The sequence below is a fragment of the Lathamus discolor genome, chromosome 3, assembly GCF_037157495.1.
Source record: "Lathamus discolor isolate bLatDis1 chromosome 3, bLatDis1.hap1, whole genome shotgun sequence".
Classification (NCBI taxonomy): Eukaryota; Metazoa; Chordata; class Aves; order Psittaciformes; family Psittacidae; genus Lathamus; species Lathamus discolor.
This window is the reverse complement of record NC_088886.1, coordinates 82,660,584-82,679,354: the sequence shown is the minus strand read 5'-3', so window position 1 is coordinate 82,679,354 and position 18,771 is coordinate 82,660,584. Positions and strand designations below refer to the sequence as shown.

Genomic DNA, 18,771 nt, shown 5'->3' with positions numbered 1-18,771 from the left:
GGCTCTGGGCGCCCGCGGAACGGGGCTGCGGACGCGGACGGGCGGCACCCGCGGCTCGGCGCCGCAGCGACAACGCGCCCGACCCCGCGGAGCGGCCCCGCGGCGGCCTCCGCGTGTCCCCGCGGCCACGGGCGGGGCGGGGCGGGGCGCGGCCCGGCGGGGCGGTGCGCGGGCGCGGGGCGGGGGGTGCACGGGGGGCGGTGCCGGCGCTCGGCGCTGACAGCCACATGCCGCCCTGCCTGAAAAGGCTGCGAGGCGCCGGCGGGGAGCGAGAGGAGGTGCAGACGGCGTCCCGGCCCGCACCGCCGCCGCGCCCTGGGGGATGCCGAGGCGCCGGCCCCGCGGGTCGCCCTAAGGGAGAGGAGCTTCTCCGGCACCGCCCGCCCCGCAGCCCCCGCCCGGGGAAGGCCGCCGCCCCGCGCTGAGCCCCGCAGGAGCCGATCGCCAGTGGGGCGCCCACGCCGGGCGCGGCGCGCCCGGGGTAGGGAGGCGAAGCCCGGCCCCGCCGCCTCGAGTGTTGGTTCTGTTGGTTCTGGTTTTAATTCCTTCCGAAGGATGGATACGTTTCTTCTCGCGTGGGGATTTCTAGGGCTGTGCTTGCCCGGCTCCGGAGGCACGGCGGAGACAGGTAAGGTGCCCTCCGGGACCGGGATGTGTCCGGCCGCGCACGGGCGAGGGAGCTCTCCCTCCCGACCAACTTTCGGGTGCCCGGGCGCACGCACCGGGGCTCTGCCTGGCGTCGGGCACCGCACCGGGAATAGGTGAGGGACCGGCCGATTTCGCAGTACGGGTTTTGGGAGGCTGGGGGATGTCGTGCGTGCGGCGGGGCGGGGATGGCGCAGACCCCCCACCCCTCGGTGAGGCGCGCAGCGGGTGTAGCCGCGCAGCGGGTGTAGCCGCGCAGCTCCTACCGCCCGGCGTGAAGGGGCGAGGGGACGGAGCCGCAGCGGAAAGTTGTGTGCTGGTTTTTGTCGCGGGTGGCACAGGGAAGTGCTGGGAAGCGGCAGGAGCCGGCCGCATCCCGGACAGCAGCATCCGGATGCCCGCGGCCCCGTGCCGGGTTGAAACCTCTGAAAACTTTAGGTGGGGAATCAAATTCATCCGGCAGGGCGCAGGCAAGCGGGAGCCGTGCAGGGCGGCGCTGGCAGCAGGCGCGGCTGGGCGGCGGTGGCGGCATTCCGGGGCAAGCCTGCCCGCGGTATGTGCGGGACCGCACTTACTTTACAAGCGCTGGGGTGTCCCGGGACCTGGCGGGTTCGTGGCAGGATTTGGGGTGCGAGTGGGTTTTCCCGGTCTTCGCTGAAGAGCTAGGCTAGGCTAGGCTGTCAGGAGGCGCCGGGATGCACCCCGGTGCTTGCGCTGCTTCGGCTTGGGGACTGGAGAGGGACAACGGTGGGCTGAGATTGGCCCTGTGCTGGCTTTGGGTCTGGCTAACGGGGGTGCGGGGTCCGCATCTGGAGGAAAAGGTATGCCTCGCCCCGCCGTCACCGCTCTCCCGGGGCCGGGAGCTGCCTGGCAGGACGGTGGAGCCAAGCCAGCAGCTGCTGAGCTGCGGGTTTCCCTTCCCGCACGTCGGTCTTGGCCTCGGGCCGTGCCTCCGGTGGCCCACGGAGTCGCTGCGCCCTGAGCCGCGGCCTGGCCCCGCCAGCGCTAGAGGCAAGGCGCGGTGTCCGCGCTTCCCCTGCCCCGCGGCGGCCCCGCCACCAGCTCCCCTGCGAAAGGGAAGTGGGAGAGTCTCTGCCGGCTGAGAAAGTCCTCTTTTTGCACTAGAGAAGCACAGACGTTCCCGGCAGACACACTCCGTGTACATTCAGTTCCCGATTGCCATCACCTCCCGCTTCATGGTTATAAAGGAAAGGGAAAAAAATAATTCCCATCTTTTGTTCAAATAGGAAAACAAATGAGTAGGCATTCGATGGGGTGAAGGGAAAGGGCGAAGTCCAGGGAGGGCTCTGCTGAGTGCAATAGTCTCTTCGGATGAGCCCTGTTGCAGATGCAGTGTAGGGTCTCCTGGAGTGAGTATTGCACTGAGGCAGATCGGGTTGTGAGCTGAGGAGGGTGCACTGGTCAGCCTGGCTACGATCCCTGTGGCTGCCAAGCCCGAGGGTATGGGTCTGCGTGGGTGCCTCCTTCCATCCAGGAGTGGGCTAAGGATCAGGATTTGTAAGTGGGAAGGGGTTTATGAGCCCCCCGTGTCTCCAAGGCCATTCAGTCGCTGTTAAGAGATGTTCATTTGAACACGGGGTTTTCCCGGCTAAGCAAAGCATCACATGGTGGTGGAGCCAGCAAGGAAGTTGTCTCCCTGTGGCTGACACCAGCGGCTGTTTGCCGAGATGTTGTGGTGCTGCAAACCCTGTCAAATGACTTTATTGCTAGCCTAGTGCTCAAAGGTATGGGGTAATGGGATGTGACCCTCAATCAGCCTATGCTCGGCTCCAGTGAATTAGCCAGCCTAGTAAGAAAAACATGCCAGAGGTAGGTGGATTTATGTTTCAGTCTGGTGTATCTGAAAGCCTTCCCCCATTACGAAAGTCCCTGTTAAGATTCCCTAAGGGAGGTTAGTAGAGAGGGGAGATGTTTTTAATAGACAATAATATGATAATCCACATGGAAAAAAAACCTGTGTGTAATATTTCTACAGTAAGAGATAAACAGTGCAGCTGCCAATTTGTATGTAGCCAAGCAAACCCTGAGATAACCATGGAGGGGAGTGGGTGAGAGACCCTGGAAGATAAATCTGAAGGCTGGCTGGCTGGCTGTGTGTTTTTCATCTTCCCGTAAAAAGCAATCAAGTAAGAAAGTAACAGATCCGAGTGACCCAAGTGCTGAGCCGTTCTGATGATGTTTATGCAGCTCCAAGCAAAGCTCACTCTTGAAGCCTTCCAAATAGTTTGCTTAAAAGCTAGTATTTTTAGTAATGACTTAAGGGATGTAGCAAGGTGGGGAGGGGGGATCAAAACAAATTGCTGCCAAGCAGGCGCACAGCCACATGCATACAAACACGCACACGCGCACCCATGCAAGCCTGGAGTGTGGTGCCTTTTGCCCGTTGTGCTGTTAACTTGGCTCTTATTGGGAGCAAAAGCTTTTTTAGCCTAGGAATCGGACAGTTGTCAGGTCAGTCACTGAAAGCGACTGATACAAGCCCACTGGGGGGCTCTGACCCAGGTTAGGGTGCTGCATTTTGTTTTCCTAACTTCCCTGACACAGAAAAATCATGCTGTGTGGTGTCTGGAGTGACAGTCGGAAACGCTGATCCCAAGGGGCTCTACAGAGGTGCTTCCCATCTCGCTGCCCTGCTCCTTCTCCCATCCAGCCCCCTTCTCAGTATTTACTCGGTGTTTGGTACCTCATGCGTGGCTTTGAAGGTTAAAATGAAAAAGCAACCTACTTTGCTGGGCTGGAGAAGGCAGCGCTCCCTGTCCAAGCAGCTCGCCGCTCTGGTCAGGCGGGTGGGTTGGTTTCCTAGCAGAAACCTCCAGTGCTGCTGGGTTCCAGGACATGGTGGCCGTGTATCACAGATAGCCTGAGAGGAGAAAGCATCCTTCATGTGGTTTAGGAAGCTGTCGGGTTCAGATAAGGCTGGGATCCTATCCTGTGGGACCCTCAGTTGTATTAATAAGGAAAAATTAATTTTTAAGCACTGGGATTGCTGCCAAATTATATGACCTCTGACAGACCAGCTGCGCTAGGAAAATAAATCGTCTATATCTGAGACCCGTGATCCTATCTGAAATCGAAATAGAGAAAGTCGGCATTTAGCCACGATGGTGGGGGCAGATTGCAGCAGCCTGAGAGCAAACTGGAAGCTGCTAAACTTGCTCTCCGTTGTGTGGTGAAGTCACCGCCACCGCGTCCCCATGGGGTCTCAGGAGTACAGTTGTCTGATCTGGGAAGTGTGGAGAGCTGATGTGCCTGTATGCGCCCAAGCTAGGGGTGATAGTGTCGGCACAGAGGTGGAGGCAGAAGCGGGGTGTGAGCATTTCCAGCTCTACCCTCGCTCTGTAACAGCCCTTTGACACGTATCTAATTATAATACACACACAGACAAAGAGGTAGCTGGGCTATTTTCGAAATCCCTGTCTACACCCTGGTGGAAACCGCAATACTAGCAACATAAATCAGAGCTGTTGCTAGCAGTGTTGTGCACAGCTTAGCGCTACAGTAGCATGGTTTTAATCATGCTCAGAATCAAAGGGTCAGCCTTCTCCCTGCCTGAGCCAAATCGCAATCTCGGAAGGCCAGATCCTGAGCCAGGATTGATGCCTGCGCAATAAAAAGACACAAGCGCAGACACGGAGGAGAGGTTTGTCAGCGCGAGGTTGGCAGGCACAGGGCCAAACACTCGAAATCACAACTCGGAGCTGTAACCCTTTCTATGTGCAAGCAGTGCCTGTGGATCTCACTGGGGAGGATGGCTAGGGTAATGCTGCAGGGCTGGGGCTCCAGCTGCAGCCTTGGTGCTGCAGCCTCTTCCCAAACAGGTTGGGGAAAAGGGTAGAAGCAGTGAGTCAGCATGCAGAACAGCCTGAAGTACTACTTGCAGGGATGGATGGCTGCAAAGACTTTCTGTCTGTATGCTTCTCCCCCTCTTTTCATACTTGATGAGTCAAAGAAAATGGGCTCCAGAGATGAAGTGCTGGGCTCTGGGTCTTTGAAACCTGTCCTGATTTATCCCCATGCATTTGAGACAAAGGCAAGACATCTGCCCCAGCTGTTCTGGTGGGTCACCCCTAGCTGTGAAGTGCTGTCTGTGTGGGGCTTGAATGCCTGCTTATTTCTACATCCCTCCTAGGAAGATGGTGAAGTCAAAAGGGCACTCTCCTTCTGCTCTGCTTACCTTTTATTGAAAGGCTCCTTTTGGACCCTGGTTTTTAGGGGGTGCCTATGGGGAGAGGGGGGAGGAAAACTCCAACCTCCTGTGCATGTAGGCACATACACACGCACGCATGCACTTACCTCCCTGGTTCCTCCTCTCTCTTCACAAGCACACAAATCTCTACCTTTTCTCTCACAGAGCCCCTCCAGACACCCCAACTTTGCTGCCTGCCACATGCACACTCCTACATCCTTCCCTTCCTCGTGCCCTCCCTCGCACACCCAGAACCCCTTGGCAACTTTCTCCCCCTTGCACACCCCCAGGTTTGCTCCTGCTTTTCTCTGTTTCTGTTTGACTGCTGAATATGTGCTCAGCAGGAAACAATGTGTTTAAGGCACTCGCCAGAATGTGTAATAACTTCAGCACTAGTAGTGCAGCTCTGCAGTAGCTGGGTTTGAGCAAACCATCATAAAGGCAGAAGCTGCCGCTGCTCGGCAGCATGCACAGAGGGAGCTGCAGCAGGGCATCTCCCCGGGTGGCTCCAGAGGAACTGCCTCTCTTCCCATCCTATCCATGGGGCTGCCTCTTGCCAGGGCAGCGGGTTTTGCTCTGCAGGTCAAACAGGGCCCCTGGGAGGGAGGGCTGCTGGGGTTTTGTGGGGTTCGGAGAGGCTCTGCCAGCCGCTCTGGGAAGTGGCAGGAACAAGCTGCCGTTACCCTGTGGGGAAAGGCAGGATTTGGTTTCAGAATGGACCCTGACAGATGGGCTCCAAAGGTGTGAGGAAGCTGGGAGGGTGCAGGGGGAGATGAGAGATGAGACAGGCTTTTTTTTTTTTTTTTCTTCTTGGAATTGTCATAATAACAATACTAATTAGTATTTCAGAGGCATCCAACACCTTTCATCAAGCCTGAAGGTCTTTAGAGAGGAATCCTAGGTGAATCCATGGCTCTTTCTTTAAGATGTGGAATTAAAATGTCTCTTGCTTTTCCTCCATGGCCCTCGAACCAGCCTGTTATTGATAGCATTCACGGGGGCGGTGCAGCAAATTGTTTCATCCTCATATTATTTCCTACTGTAGCCTATAGGTAAGGTGACAGGCTGCCATGCAGGAAGCCTGTGCTTTATTTCTGCCTCTACTCTGAGCTTCCAAGTGTCCCCAAGCCTCTGTTTCCCTGCTTGTGTATCAGTGAGGTTTCCTCAGAAACGGCCTGATCTGTAGCTTGAAGATCTCCTGATGCCACCTATTCCTGGGAGATGGCAGTGTGTTTCCACAAGACTTCAAACCCCTGGAAGCCTATCATAGAGGCAGGAGAAATAGGCGTGATTCCTGCAAGTTCAGTATGCAGTTATCCCTCTCCCATGCGTGTGTGCACACACACACTCGCACTCTCTCTCAAATGATTACTGGAGTTGCCAGGAGTTGTAATTCCAGACCCACCAATTACATTTCCAGGCAAGTTGGGAGAATTGTGTGCACATATATCTATATAAAGACTATTAAGCCACTTGCCCTATTGTAATTGCATTTGTCTGTGATATCAGATGACAAATAACAAAGTTAGAGGAGGTGGCACCATGTAAAACGAGGCTATAAAATCTCATCAAAGATAAGAGCCTGGGGGGGGGAAACTACCAAAACCCCAAAGTGGCGACATTTAAAGGTCAAGGTTGCCACGGAAGGAAGGTCTACAAGGTGATGCCAGCCCCCGAAAGGTGGCTATCTGGAACTGCAGGGGTGGAAGTCAGCTGAACTCAGTGATTTCAAAGCAAATTACCTGGATTTGCATTCAGGATTTGGCCCTTTCATTTTCTACAGTGAAGGTTGAGTAGGTCTCTATTTCAGGTTTCCACTTAATTCGTCTGTGGATTAACATGGCAAAGAAAATGCAGGCATCAGAAATCTTCAATTCACTTTCTATTCCTCCCTCCAACACTCCCTTCATATTTAAAAATAATTTAAAAGGATCTCTTTTTCTGCTAAGGCTCACAGCTAAAATGTTCCATTTGCTGAGCTTTCCGGTGTTCCCTTCTCACTGCTGTCCAGCGCTATAAAGTGAATATATTGCATCCCTCCCAGTTGCCTTAGGAAGTGGTCAAACGGCCGCATTCCTCAACTGATGGATTGGTGCGTTCCTCTCTTGCTTAAGCCCAGACAGTGTTTTTATGAGCCTGTCTCGTGACACGCTTGAAACACTTTGAATCAAACAAAACCCTAGTTGAGATCACAAAAGCAGTCTTTACATTCTGCTTTGCTGTGCCTTTACTCGTAAGTGAAAATGTAGTTAAACCAGTGCAGATCCTCAACGTAATGTCCAGGGGACCTTCCCTGGCTATGTGAAATCCCAAGACGTGGAGGTGGGTACTGCTCTGGGATGAAATGTGTATGTAAGTGCTTTGTGTTGTTTGGGTGTGTTTGTCCATTAATTTGTTCAGGAAGCCTTTGAAGCTTTATCTCACAATCCAAAGCAAACATGCTTCTGCTAAAATGATCTATGCTACTGGGGATAAAATATCTAATCTTATTAGCTTCCTCTGCATTATGTCTCTCTTCTTGGCTGATGGCTAAGCTGTCTCATTTAAATCCCAAGAGTTCACATTTATGTTCCTGCCTGATGCGAAAGTTGTGCTGTACGGTTTGGTGTGAGAGCCCCTGCCATGTTAGCCATACCCAGACTCTTTCCTGGGCTGGGGAATGAGGCAGGATGAACGTTAATGAATCCTCAGCAGGAGAGATCTGTTTATCCCCTCCATGCAGGGTTTGGCAAAGTGTTTGGATGCACATGTACCCTGAAAAACTTCACTTCTTGAAGAGCTGCTTGACTCTAATGGGGCTGAAATTCAGGGTTTGATGAACAATGGCTCGTGCCAAGTTCAGCAGCTCTGAGAGCAGTAGGTTGTGCGAGCCAGGACCTGTGTTTTGCTGCACTGTTGGATGGATGGCAGGGTGGATCTACTCTGCCCAGTGCTGAATCCCAGGACGTAGAAATCTTCTTCGGGAGTTGGATGAGAGTGTGGAGCTGGGCTGTGAGGGCCTCATGTGGGGAAGGGAGATAAGTGATGAGGCTAGGCGGTGCGTCTCTGCCATGGAACTCCGGGGATCTCTCTCCCTTGCTCCTTTCCTGCCCTCAAAGGCTGCTCCTTCTGAGTAGCACAGACAGAAATGCTGCTGCTTGCCTCTAAGGCAACAAGAATGCCTTAAATTTTGTGCCTAGCCCTGAATTACATCCCCAAAGTCAACTGTACCCAGGAGATCAAAACATGTGATAGTTTTCTGCTGGACACTACAAGCTCTGAGAGGCTGTTTTGTGTGTTTGTTGTGAAACGGGCCTCTCTGGTGATGATTATTTTTGTTACAGGCAGAGTTGGCTTTAGTTTCTGTGTTGAAGGTCCAACAATAACAGTGAGCCCTGCTCTCCTGGGGTGAGGGAAATCCAGAGGGGTTTAATCGCCAGGAAATTCAAGTAGGAGAACGCTCTGCTCCTGGCCTAAGGTTTCAGCCTGTGCTGATGAGCTGAAGTGCTGAAAAGTCCAAAGTCTGGGTGGAGGTTTCCAAGGCGTGGCTGTTATTTTTGGGTCCCCTGAGTGATGGTTGCTCGTTGCAGCCTGGAGGAGGCGGGAGAAGACTTTGTCAGCCTGGATATCTCCAGCAGCTCAGGGCAGGGAAAGAGGGGTCTGCCCTCTGCAAAGGGTGAAGAACTCAGCTGCTGATGCCCATCTCCATGGGAAACTGGAGTTGCCTGCTGTATGCTGTGGCATTTGCAGGAGTTTGTCTTCCAGGTCTTCCTTGCCCATCCCAATGGCATGTTTGCCATCCTCTGGTGTACTTCTGTTGGAATGGTCCTGCAAGAAGAGGGTTGCTGGGATAGCCGTAAGTCATGTAGTGGGCCATAACAAAGGAGGAGATCTGGGGATCTCCCATCTGGAACACAACCTGCTCCAACACTGCCGGGGAGTGTCAACCTCCATAGAAGCCATTGAGGAGCCCTCCTGCTCTTCCACAGCCTCGCTGCACTGGCCCCTCCACCATGCAGGCTGGCAGGGTCCCCAGCAGCTTGCTTTCAATGCCTGCATTTTGCTTACTGAGCAACGGGACGTCCCACGCACCTGGCAGACTTGGCTTATACTTGAGAATTTCATTTTAGTTTTATTAAGTGAACTCAGGGCTCGCAAAAGCTGCCAGAGCCCATTAGCTGTGGAGCACATCTTGCTCCCAAAGCATGCAGTAGCCATGCCACTCACCTTCTTTCTTCCTTCTTCTGAATTTTATTCTTTGCATGGATGCAATGCTTGAGTTTGAAAGGACACGTTTATGTCGAAGCTTGACTCTCTACTGTGTACAAAACAGGCCTGATTGTATACAGAAAGCCGGTGGCTGGCATGTCTACTGAGACAAACCCTTTGCCTGTCAGCGGGCACAGTGATAGATTTTTGTGTTGCAGACGTTCTGGTGAATCAAAAGAGAAGAAGTCCAACAGAACAATTACGAAGATATTAAAGTCATTTTGCCTCTTCAGATAACTCTTAAGAAGTCCCGGGTTCCTGGTATGCTATTGCCTGTCATGTGTCCTGGTGCCGTGTGTAGAAAAGTCAGTGCTGTACTGAACTAGCCGCCTTCCTTTTCCTGGACCTTCTTGGGTAGGGATGAATGAGAGGACAAAATCTCTTCCTCTGGGAGACACAAATAAGCTTTCATGCAGGTGGAAGGCTTTCTCTGCGACAGAAAGTCAGTCTTTACTGGTGGTATCTGAACACCTGAGGGATGTGGCTGGTGCTCCTGCTCACTCAGTGGTTTCTCCTGTTCTATTTTGCTGCAGAGGCCATAGCTACAGAGAACTGGGCTCCAGCCCCACTCGCTCAGGCTGTCCTCACCAGCACCAGCAGTTTAGCTTGGGCACCAAACTGACCCAAAGTCAGGATTAAGCCCAGGGATGGATTTCCTTGGCTTGGCCCTGCTGACCTGCAGTGGCCTCACAGGGCAAGGGAGAAGTTTTAAGACTGGGATAAATCTGGGTTTCTGCTCCTGAGCTCATTTGTTAGGGAAGAGCCAGAGCAAGCAATGTTCACATTGCAGTTCCCCTCCAACCCGTTGAGTTGCAACGGCTCACAGAGTATTCATAGTATCCGGCGCGAGTAAGGGGCTAGCAACTTCTGAGTGGTGGGTGATGTTGGTGGTATCAGCCTAGCGGGTAGCATGTGTGTGAAAGCTGGAGAGACAGGGAGGGGATGACGAGGTGTGGAAGGATTGACTGTATTTTCATTGTTTGGAGACTTTGCCCTTTCCAAGAAAAATAATCCGCAGCTTGAATACTTCTCTTTGCTGGAGGGGGTGGACATGTGTGCAAACGAGGTGTGAATTTCTATGAGAAGGTGTGAAAGTGCGTACATGAGTGAAGTGTGAATTACACGTCTATTTGTACATTGATGTCAACAAGTCCGTGAATTTCTTCCTTCCACGTGAATGTCTCTCTCTCTCCCTCCCCCCAACCCACATAGACACGTGTGGGCAAATATGCCTTACTGAGAGAAGAGGTTTGTGCAAGGACGTAGGTTTGTAAATGTTTGTGTGTTGAGCAAGCTCTCCTGTGGAACAAAACCAGATGTTTTCTGGTATTCTCAGCTCTTCTGTGGCACTGCTGTGATTTTTTTTCCCCTCGGATTCTTTCAGGATACTTACAGGTTTATTTTAAGAGAAAAGAGAAGGCTGCAGAGCTGCCATGGGTGTGTGAGAAGAAAGTTATTTTGAAGAATGAACGTGTTAGAGGGCATGAAAAACAGGGGAGAAAGTGAGACAATTCTTTTTCATGGTGAAGGAAGCTTTGCTCCCCCACCAAGGGCCCTCCTGCTTCATTGTTCCCGCACAGGGCACGTGTGCTTTCTGCAGGCAGCGTGCAGGCAGCAGGTTGTTTATTCAAAGTGCTTTTTCGCAGGAAGCGTTATCACCGAGGGGTCCTGCCTTGCTCCTGCTGCTTGTGTTGGCTCTGGCAACGGGGCAGTCTGAAGGTGACTGGGATGTCCCCACCAAGAGCAGGCAGACTTGTGACACTTCTGTGGCTGGGGGACAGAGTCAGACCCACAGCATACGTCTGAGCCTGTACAAGACCAGGAAGTCTCAGGGCTTTGCAGTGACTGCTGCTGGAGATGGGGCAGGAAGAGCCCTCAGGGCAGTGGGGAGCATGGCAGAGACCCTCGGCCCACAGAGCTGATGGGGTGTGTGACGTGTGGTTGCTCTCTTATATCAGGAAAGGGAAAGCCTTTCTGCAACTTGGGTCTGGGTTTCACCCCATATCCCTGCCAGAGGTTTAGGGTTTTGCTGGGTTTTGCTCATTTTGCTGTTTTCTTGCCTATTTTGCTGGGTGTGAGGAGGCAATGCTGTCTTCTGAGGACAGCTGTGGCAGCCCGTGAGGCCGTAGTGTTGGGATGGGGTGGTGGCAAAACAGGAGGGGCAGCAAGCCACATGCAGTAGGGGCCCTGAGGAAAAAGGGACTTTGTTGGGACTTGTAGTGCGTTATCAATTGAGCATGTGATGCAGATTTTCCTCCCAGCAAGTAATGCAATAATAAATTTGATTTGCAGTGTTCATGAGATTAAATGTTTTTTTTGAAGATGAAATCACCCTCTAGGGCCTGTTCTAACCCAAAGCTGAGAGTGCTTCCTTTGCTCACCACACAGCCATTGCCAGCCATTTGTGGGCTAGCCCCACAAAACCACCACTGCCGATTGTCTGCGCCTGCAGTTCCAGTGGCTGGGGCTAGCTTGAGAGGTTTCAGATGAGAAGCCAGTGTGCTGAGATAGGGTCATGGGGGCAGACAGGGTTGGGCAGGAAGAGCACAGCAAGCAGGGAACGGCTGATGTGGAGCTGCAGGCTGGGGCCATCAGTCCTGCCTTGCCTCAGCTTCCTTCTTTGAGAGCAGCAAAACTTTGTGTGCTCCTGCAGATGTATTTGTAGCATCCAAATTCTAGTGTCTCCCAAGGCAGCTGTGGGAGACTGCCACGGAGCAGCTTGCAAAGGAGGTAAAACAAGGGATAAAATGAGGCGGCTCCAGATAATCTGATATCAATCTGTCTCTTGCTTTATGGCTCTGTAATTGCCTCGGCAAGAGCATTTATTTCTTTTTTCTGGTCTGTGTGAAATGTGGTATGTAAGTGTGGCAGGAGGTGGAGGGGAAAGGAAGCACGTTTGTTGTGGAGCATAATTGCCCTTGCACAGAGATTAATATGACATATTAGAGTGCCGAATGGATGTCAACGGCCTTTATCAGACCACCCCTAGTAGTGGCCCGGAGGGGCCAGCTATGTGCAGGCAGTGCCCTGAACCTGTTTCAATGCTTTGTTGCCTTCTGTGTCTCTGCAGCTCAGCCATGTGGGGGCCGCCTGAACTCCAAGGATGCTGGGTACATCACCTCTCCGGGGTACCCCAATGACTACCCCTCTCACCAGAACTGTGAGTGGGTCATCTACGCCCCTGAACCCAACCAGAAGATTATCCTCAACTTCAACCCTCACTTTGAAATCGAAAAACACGACTGCAAGTAAGAGACTTCTTTCTCCTTTTCTTCCCAATTTTGCCTAGCGGTATGGGCCTCATGCTTCCTTGTGTGTGAAAACAAGCATTGTCCTGAAGGCCACATAGATCTGCATCTCGTTGCCTTTCAGGGGCAAGTATGCCTTTACTAGCTGGGTGGTTATAAGATGCAGCTTTGGACAAATAGGATGAGCGTACTCTGCACTGAAATGCTGGTTCTTAACTCAGCCTTGTATCAACATGAAAGCAAGAGCTAACTGGCTTTGAACCTGAGCTTGACTTCTGTTAAAAGGCAGCTTGTTTTTCTCAGTGTTGAAGTGGCCACACTGTCCTTTTAAACCATGCTGGGAGAGCAGAGCAATTTCCTGGTGTGTAACTAGGCAGAGGTATGGCATATTAGAGCCCTAGGGCTGGAGACCCAGGCTTGGGCTGTGTGAGGCTACGGGCTTGACGGTCTGAGCTGTTTGGGCTGGATCTGACTTTACACAGTGCTTATTCTGCTGCTTTTGGTAAACTGGGAGTTGGTTTTGTTTGCCTTTTTTTTTTTTTTTTTTTTTTTACTTCTAAGATGGGACTCAAACTAGATGCCCAGGAAAAACAATTAACAACTAGTAAAGAATAATTAACGGCATCAAAGGGCATCGTAAAAGGCTGAGTTAATAACATGGTCTCAGCAGAGGCATAAACCTGTGTGTTTAATCTGGAATCCACAGCCAGCTACGGGGATGCCTGAGCTATGAAGGAGCTTGGGGCCTGACACAGCAGTCTTGGCAGACATGCTGGTCCTGTTGATTAAAAAGGGGGTTATATATGGAGAGGGGAACTCTGCTTTCAAAAGGGACAGAGGGATAGGGGAAGCTTTTATAGGGCTGTAGAATCAGTCCTGTGGAGAACAAAGAATTCAGCATGGGTTTGATGATGTACGGAAGGTTATGAAGTGTAGAGCTGGACCCTCAGCTACCATAAATCAGCTCCTCTGATTCTAATGAAGGTGTGCTGATTGATGTCATTTGGGATCTCATAACCCCCTACAGATAAAGCCTGGGCTAATAAGGTTTAGAGCACCATGAGCTCTCCCTGAAGTCAGTGCGTGTGCAAGGCATTTAGCACTTTGCAGGATCAGGCCTGTATTTAGAGGGAGAAGTTAGAGGAAGGCTTATAGCAAGCATAGATGAACACAACAAGCCTCAGCAATGCGCATGAGAATGATGGTTGCTATCAGGTTTTATTATTGCTTGCACAGGCTGAACTGTATAACCTTCTCATAGCTGATGCAGTTGCCCCATATTCACAGTAATAAAAGCTTTATAGGCCTATATTCACAGTCTACAGAGTATGTGATAGGTATGAGGCAGGGCAATGTTGTGTGCAAGACAGAGGTTGAACTGGGCAGGAGGGAATCCCACTTCTGCCTTTCCAAGGTCTCAGGCAAACAAAGCCAAGTCGGTCAGAGAGGCAGAAACCACCATGGGCATCTGTTTTTAACTCTACTTGTAGGAAGCTGTCAGGTTTAGATCTGAGCACCGTGGACAACTTTTGCCATGTTTTGCTGCCTGTGAGAGGGCAGGTTCTGATTCCAAGCTCCAGGTGGGGTGTGCTGGATGGGCTTACCTGAGTGCTGGAGATGTTGTCCCTTTGCTGCCTCCTACTTTATCATGGTAGATCTTCTGAGTGGCTCCTGTGTGGTCTCACGCTTTCCCTTTCTGCGTGTATGTGCACGAAGGAGACTTTAAAGCAGCCTTTAAAGGTTGAAGGGTTTTTGTCCCCCATGTGGGACATTAATAGTGGAGGGTTTGTCAGGGTCTCCAATTCATTTCAGGTCCTGCAGCAACATTGCTCTCTAGAAACCAGGCATTAACATCAAACCTCTCCTGAAAGTCAAGTTTGCCTGCACCTCTTTATCCCCTCTACTGCCACCTTTGTGCAAGTGAAACGGGGTTCATCCATCGTGCACTTGGGCTTCTGATGGCCACAGGTATGAGCTGGGAGCCAATCAGACATGGGGTGCCTGCTCCCCAGAGCCAGCACTGCAAAGGAGTGTGTTTGAAAGATCATCATGGACAGTGCTTGAGAGGAAGCATAACAAAACAAACAAAATCAGTGTGTGATAAACACTGCCTGAAAGAAATTGATAGGAAGGATATTTCTTTCTAAGTGACCTACCAGAAGGAGACAAGTATTAACACTGTGTAATGCTTGGGCATTAAGCAGTTCTAATAAGTGACCAGCTAGTAATAAATGTCGTCTGACCATGAGAGGGTATTTTATGAAGAAGCAAAGGCCTCATTACAGCTGCAGGTGGGAACCTTAACAGGAACAGGAGTTCAGCATCAAAGAAACAGTCTCTGGGCAGAGCCCTTCTTTTGACATCTGACCATTAATATGAGCACATTCACACAAAGGTGACAGGCTGATGAACCGCACTGCGGCCCTCTGTCTCTGGGCAGACAAGGTTCTCCCTGCTCTTGTATTGCTACCTGGCAGCTATCAGAGCAGCAGGCTGGTGCGTGCTTCCAGCTGCCAGAGGTAAACACCGTACCCCCTTCCTCTGTTGCTTCTTGCTTCAACGTTTCATTTTACCTTATTAGGCTAAAGTTTCTCCCTCATAAAGCATAACATTTACATTCCTAAAACCTGTTCTAAAGCCTACAAAAATATCTGCAGAAGTCTTTTTAGTTTTACTATGTCCTTTCTGGCCTTCCTCGTATCTGCTTTAGATTTCCCTTTGGGACGGGAGGCGTTTCCTCCTGTGTTTTGTGCTCTGCCTGGCACCCTAGGGACGTCTGCGGAAAGGTCAGTGATTTCCCCTCTATCAACAGCTGGCCGGAAAGGGCCCGTCTACCTGCTGCGGTCTGGATGCGGAGCAAGAGCTGGCCGCTGGTGCAGCTTCACAGCCGGCACTCCCTGCCTGGAGGGCAGGAGCATGAGCCAGGGACGGATGCCCAGAGGTGGCAGCCAGGGCGGCTGCTCAGTGCTGGGTGTTGCTGTTGTTCTTCTGGAGGCACATCTGGGCTTTTATTTTTCACCTGTGTCCACCACCATCATGAAGTAATTGGGTGGAACTGAAGCCCCAGAACCATTTTTTCTCTCCGCCTCTCTGTGCTTTATCTGAGCTTTGAGGAAGCACCTTACTTTGGGAAGGCACTTCAGGTTAAGAAAATTGGAGCACAGCAGAGATGCCTGTTGTGGGATGTAGGGCACACTGTGATAGGGAGTATGGGACCTAGACTATTCTTAGTGCTGTTCTGTAGCTGTAGGGCAGAGCCAAAGGGAAGTTTGATGCTCTGATAAAGGACTTGTTGAACTATTCAGGAACAATTGTAATAGCACATCTGCTCACCATTTCTTCCTCTCTGGGCTGTGAGTGCAGCTTTTGCTCGGATGCCACCATATCTGCACTCTGAACAGGGAAGTGGCATCCAGTGGAAAAGCCCATGCTGCTGCTGCTGCTATGGTGAAATATTTCCATTCCCTGTGTGCCATGGTGGTACCTGGGCAGCCTTGTGCATACCAGGGTTCTTTTGTGATCTCTGGAGTGACCTGAACCACTTGCCATAGGTGTGTAACAGGGCTGGCTGTCCAGTCAGGAGGGGTAGCTCAGCTTGTGCAGTCACATAGCCAAGCTACTGGCTCCTTCCTAATAGCCGTTTTGCTTCTCTGTCTGCACTGCTTGCTTGGAAAATCCAACTCAGAAACCTCAGCTCTGAGTGAATTGCATTTATAACCAACTGCCTTTTCCATTTGTGCCTCCCTGCTGCTGCTGGGCTTCTTTTTGGAACATTAAAAGGCCCCTCATGAGACTGGCTGCTGACTGCCATCCCTGGCCGTGAGGATTAGGCTGGGCAGAGCTGCGGTTGAGCGCCGGGACGTTGCTGTACACACATGGCAGAGGCATGCTCCCTCCACACTGCAGCCGTTGGGCTTGTGCTCGCAGGAGACCTTTGAGCTGAGTCATAACATCTGCACCAGGGGAACGTTATTTCTTAACGAAAGCCCGACCGATCATGGCCGTGCCAGCGGGTTTTCGTGCAGCCCTTTCCAGCACATGCCGCTACTGGGTTGCGATGGTGGGATCCCTGCCCGGGGCGGATTTAGGGGACCGTATCCGTGGCTAGCAGCCCCCTCTGGTGGCACACGCCAAATGCTGGGAAAGGTTCCTGGAGACAGGGGACCAGGGCTCCAAAATGAGCAGGAGCCAGCAAATTGGAGACAGCCCTGAGCCGCACAGTCAGGCTCTTCCTCCTGACTCTGGCTCCTCGTGTTTTATCCAAGGGTTTCCATGAAATCCTCCAAGGGTTTCCAGAAACAGGAATTGGGGCCACCTTAATGAGGAAATTATGCAGTTGTCGCTGTGACCTCAAAAGTGCCACAGTGGTGCTAAGAGAGTTGAACCAAGTTCAGCATCCTGCTGCGTGCTGGGTACCAGGAAGGTATGGCAGGAGATGTCCCTGCTTCCAGCCTGAAGGACAGAGAGGACCAAGGTTTGGCAAGGGAATACACCATGCTTCCAGTGCCCATCTTGCAGAGCACTGCCTGCCAGGGAATGCTGGCAGGAGCATACTGGTGTTCCTAGGCCACAGTACAAAGGATGAAGCACATGGGCTTGGCTAGCCAGTGAAGACCTCTTATGGCAGCGTGGCCATCTCCTGTGCTTCCAGGAAGCTGGGCACTAGAACAAAGCATCCTTCCTAGAGAGCAGCAGAGACACTGGCCCAAGTCCCTTGCTTGGGCAGCTGGGGGAGCGGTAGCCAGCCCCAGTGCCCACAGGCAGGCAGCTGGTGGCTGCAGTATTCAGCTTGGCTCTCTCGACCACCTCCCTCAAACAAGCACAATACTGCAAGAAGCTGTCCTCCTGTCAGCAAGGGTTAAGAGTAGACACAGCAGCAATTATGGACATCTAATTAGTAAATGCTTTGAAAAGTATGCATAATTAGCTCATTAGTAAACATTTTAGAAACAATGCAGTTCATCTTGAGATTGCGAGAATGCTTGAAATGAGAAATACGTTTGGAGCACTACAGAACACCAGGGCTTGGGGGGGTTCTTTGGTTCTTTGCTGGGACACAAGGGGAAGTGACTGCATCTCCTGCAACGCTGGGAGAGTGGAGCATTAACTTTGCAGAGAGAGGAAGTCAAAGATGAGTTGTTAAGGAAGGCATTTGCTTGCTCATACATTTGTGGCATGGGTAGCCAGAAGTAACATTTCTAACGTACAGGAAATAATTCAGTCTGGGTAACATGATACTGCAGCTCAGCTTGTCTTCAAGTGAGCTTCCACTGTTTTTTAACTCCATGCAGCATCCGTTGTATGGTTCATAATTCCTGTCAAGACCAGGTCATTTTCCAAAATGAAACATCAGTGAATGGGTTAGCTTTGGTGGCGTTAGACCAGTGCATGAGTTAACAACTCGGGGTTCTTCACATCTCTGCTGCACATCCACACTGCTGAGAGAGCTCCTTTTGCTCTGCAGCTGTGCTTCATGGTGCTGGAGCCTCTCCTGGGAGGGACAGACAAGGTCCAGGCTCTGCTGAAGGTGATGGCCCCAAAGGCACTCTCGTGGGGTCTCCTGTGTCCCGCCAGGTCACCAACATCCGGTGCATAGGAGCTGGATCTGGTTTTGCACCTTGTTTCCTGTTGGAATTATGACAAACTAAGGGCCAGCTGGTGACACTGGGAACAATAGCACTAGAGATAGAGACCTCTCCCCCTTCTTCCTGCTAGCTTCTTACTCAGCCTCTCTGGCCAGCGAGGGAGGGAGCAGGGCCTGGGGATGGAGCGAGCAGAGGGCTGGCTCTGGTGACCGACTGAGTTCGGGGTCTTGCTGAAAGGGCCAGATGTGCCTTTTGTGAGTGCGCAGTGCAAGCCACGCTCCTACTCTAAGGCTCTTGCATCTTTGCTGACCCTGCTTAGTGCAAATGCCATAGCACACTAGTAGAGCAGTTCCGCTGGAACAGCCACAGTGCTGAGATACTCATGCTGTCAGCGAGAAGCCCACGGTCCTTGGCTGTCTTTGCAATAGTTCTCTGGCTCACTGGGTGAGATCAATGACACCATTCACAGAGACTCATCCCAAACAGCTGAGTCTCAGGAGCCTAAATGCCTGTGGAGTTACGAGTCTTGGTCACTTTTTTTGCATCACATGGTGGGGCTAGCAGTGCTCTCCATGTCACAGGTTCATTGTCTGGATGCAGGAGTTAGAAGGTGCCAGAAGGATATTTAAAAAAACCCACCATTTTTTTGTTAAGGATCAGACTCACAGCACAGCAAAGGCAGCAGGAGGTTTTACCTTGATTTCCATAGGAACTGATTTAGGCTTTTAATGAGCAACTGTTTGCCTTAGCTACACACAGCCTTTTTAATGGATATCATCCCTATTGTCAGGCTGTAATGGGGGAGTGGCAGACTCACCAGCAAGATCGGGTCTGGGAG

The 18,771-nt window shown here is 51.7% G+C and overlaps 1 protein-coding gene across 6 annotated transcripts in view; it reads left to right on the top strand.

Annotated features, from left to right (window-relative positions):
* The first annotated feature begins 220 nt into the window (after positions 1–220).
* NRP2 (neuropilin 2) overlaps positions 221–18,771 on the top strand; it is an 88,124-nt gene continuing 69,573 nt past the window's right edge. For 4 of the 6 annotated variants that reach the window (XM_065670129.1, XM_065670127.1, XM_065670131.1 and 1 more), the window contains exons 1-2: positions 222–628; positions 12,171–12,348. In XM_065670129.1, the coding sequence (XP_065526201.1) occupies positions 556–628; positions 12,171–12,348 (251 nt within the window). In that variant the 5' untranslated portion in view covers positions 222–555. Of the gene's footprint in view, positions 629–12,170; positions 12,349–18,771 lie in introns of all 6 variants that reach the window. The other 2 variants (XM_065670128.1, XM_065670126.1) reach the window with 1 other exon arrangement.